A 2032-nucleotide genomic window follows, 5' to 3' on the forward strand; every position below is an offset into this window, starting at 1 on the left:
GATCCAACACAGCCACGAGGAAATTTAGTGAAAACACTGTTCACTGCTGACCTTTAATGACTGAGAAATACAGAAATATTCAATTGTGATCAATTCACAAAAACACAAATTTAGATCACGTTTGATTTATTAAGGCTTTTGTTTGTCTCAACAGATTGGCATTTTTCAATAGTTTTTGCTCATAAAACGTTCAACAAACTGCATCAATAGTGGTATTCCATGATTTATGAGCAACTATTAATTTAGTTTATGAAACAGAAAGAATGAGATATTTAACATGTGTCTCCAGAAAACATTCAAAGAGTAATATTTGATCTGTTTTATCACCTGAAGCCAACAGGTGTTGGTAAACAGTAAACTGTCTGTGCACATGTTCGTGTGTCTGTCTGTTAGCAAAATATCTCATGAGCCAATGGACAAATTTGAATGAAACTTTCAAAAAGTCATYGCTGRATGTAGGTTTACAACTGATTAACTTTTGGACTCAACCCAATTTCAGATGGCTTCCACAGTCAACTGACCTTCAAATGTCAAAATTAGCTATAATTCAGTCAATTTTACAAATACTGACCTAAAATTTGGTGTTGTTGTAGCCGAGACTGATCCTTTTCACATTTTTTTAAGCATAAACAGATGGCAGCAAACACGTTTTCAAAATGTTGCTATGAGCTATTTGGAGTCAACTCTGTGTCTGTTAGAAGAATATCTCCTGAACCCATGGACAATTATTAGTGAAACTGTCAGAAATTAGTAACTGGCTGTACATCTAAAACTCWTCACCATATGGAGTCAGCCCAATTCAAKATGGCAGCCACAGCTGATCAAAACTAGTCAACACAAAAAAGGCTATTACTCAGTCAATTTTACAGAAGTTGAACTCAAATTTGTTGTGGTAGTAGCTGAGAGTCGTTCCCAGCAAATCTGATCTGAAATATCACTCAGTACCACATGAGACCACATAAGGTTCATTTTAAGGTTTGACTAAAATGGCTACACATAAAGCGAWTAGAGTTTTAAAAAAGGCAGCAGGTGATATGAGCTGCCTATTTTCATTTACAGAAAGATTTGGTTTCTAGAGTGCATGCATGTCCGATGTTTGCGTGTATTCTGTCTGGGGAATTACTGACCTTCTTAAGACACTGCATCTCTCGAGCCAAGCTGAGCAGCAGCTCGTGTGAGATCGGATCCACCAGATTGAGGAAAGCAGCATTTTTGTACAAGATGTCGTTCAGCGAGGTGCCCTCCAAACCCAGATCCTAAAGCAGAGGAGAGGATTTAGAAAAATACAGAAAAACGTGACACTAGAAAAAAAAAGAAGCTCTTTTAGCTGTCTTGCAGCTGGAAAAAAGGCATGTTTCAAGGATAGAAATAGGTTTGTTCTGTGTCGAGGGCATTGTGACTCCAAATGGAGAGTGAAAAGAAGGGTTTAATCTTTAAATATTTATTTAAAAAAGACAAGAGTCTTTCATCCACAGTGGAGAGTCAGATCTGAGGGGAGTCACTGGGAATGTTTGGCATTTATAATCACTTCTCCATGACACAGAGCACAAACTGGGAGGAAATGCTGCAGAAAGCTTTCATTCTTGATCTGCATGTTATCTGTTTAAAGCAATATGCTCCTCTACAAACATATTCAGCATTTCTGCTTCAAAATGTTCCAGTAAATCTGTGCAGCGGTCCTAAACAAGTCAGTAACTTGAACTGTTTTTTATTTCCTCTGTGGCATTTTACTTACGAACAGAAAATATCTGAATAGAGCCGCAGTAGAAACAAGTTAAAGCAACAACAACAACAACAACAACAAAAGATGTCAGTTTTCTTTCCCGTCCACAGAGACGAGCAGCAGTCAGTGGAGCAGCTGTGTGAACCCATCTGTACAATCTGCCCTCATCAACATGTCCACCCTCAACGTCCTAATGAGGCACAACGACAAGAACCTGTGCTGCAACTTTATTCAGAAAAGATTAACTTTGAGACGTACAGTACACACACACACACACACACACACACACACACACACACACACACACAC

The 2032-nt window shown here is 38.4% G+C and overlaps 1 protein-coding gene across 1 annotated transcript in view; it reads right to left on the bottom strand.

Annotated features, from left to right (window-relative positions):
* The window catches only part of lrrc75ba (leucine rich repeat containing 75Ba), a gene marked incomplete at its 5' end in the record, with an annotated part of 18417 nt that extends 17161 nt beyond the window's left edge, over positions 1–1256 (bottom strand). The window contains 1 exon segment of the mRNA XM_014015590.1: positions 1128–1256. Coding sequence (XP_013871044.1) covers positions 1128–1256 — 129 coding nt within the window.
* Between the last annotated feature and the right edge of the window lie 776 nt (positions 1257–2032).

Source organism: Austrofundulus limnaeus, unplaced genomic scaffold (assembly GCF_001266775.1).
Source record: "Austrofundulus limnaeus strain Quisiro unplaced genomic scaffold, Austrofundulus_limnaeus-1.0 Scaffold131, whole genome shotgun sequence".
Taxonomy (NCBI): Eukaryota; Metazoa; Chordata; class Actinopteri; order Cyprinodontiformes; family Rivulidae; genus Austrofundulus; species Austrofundulus limnaeus.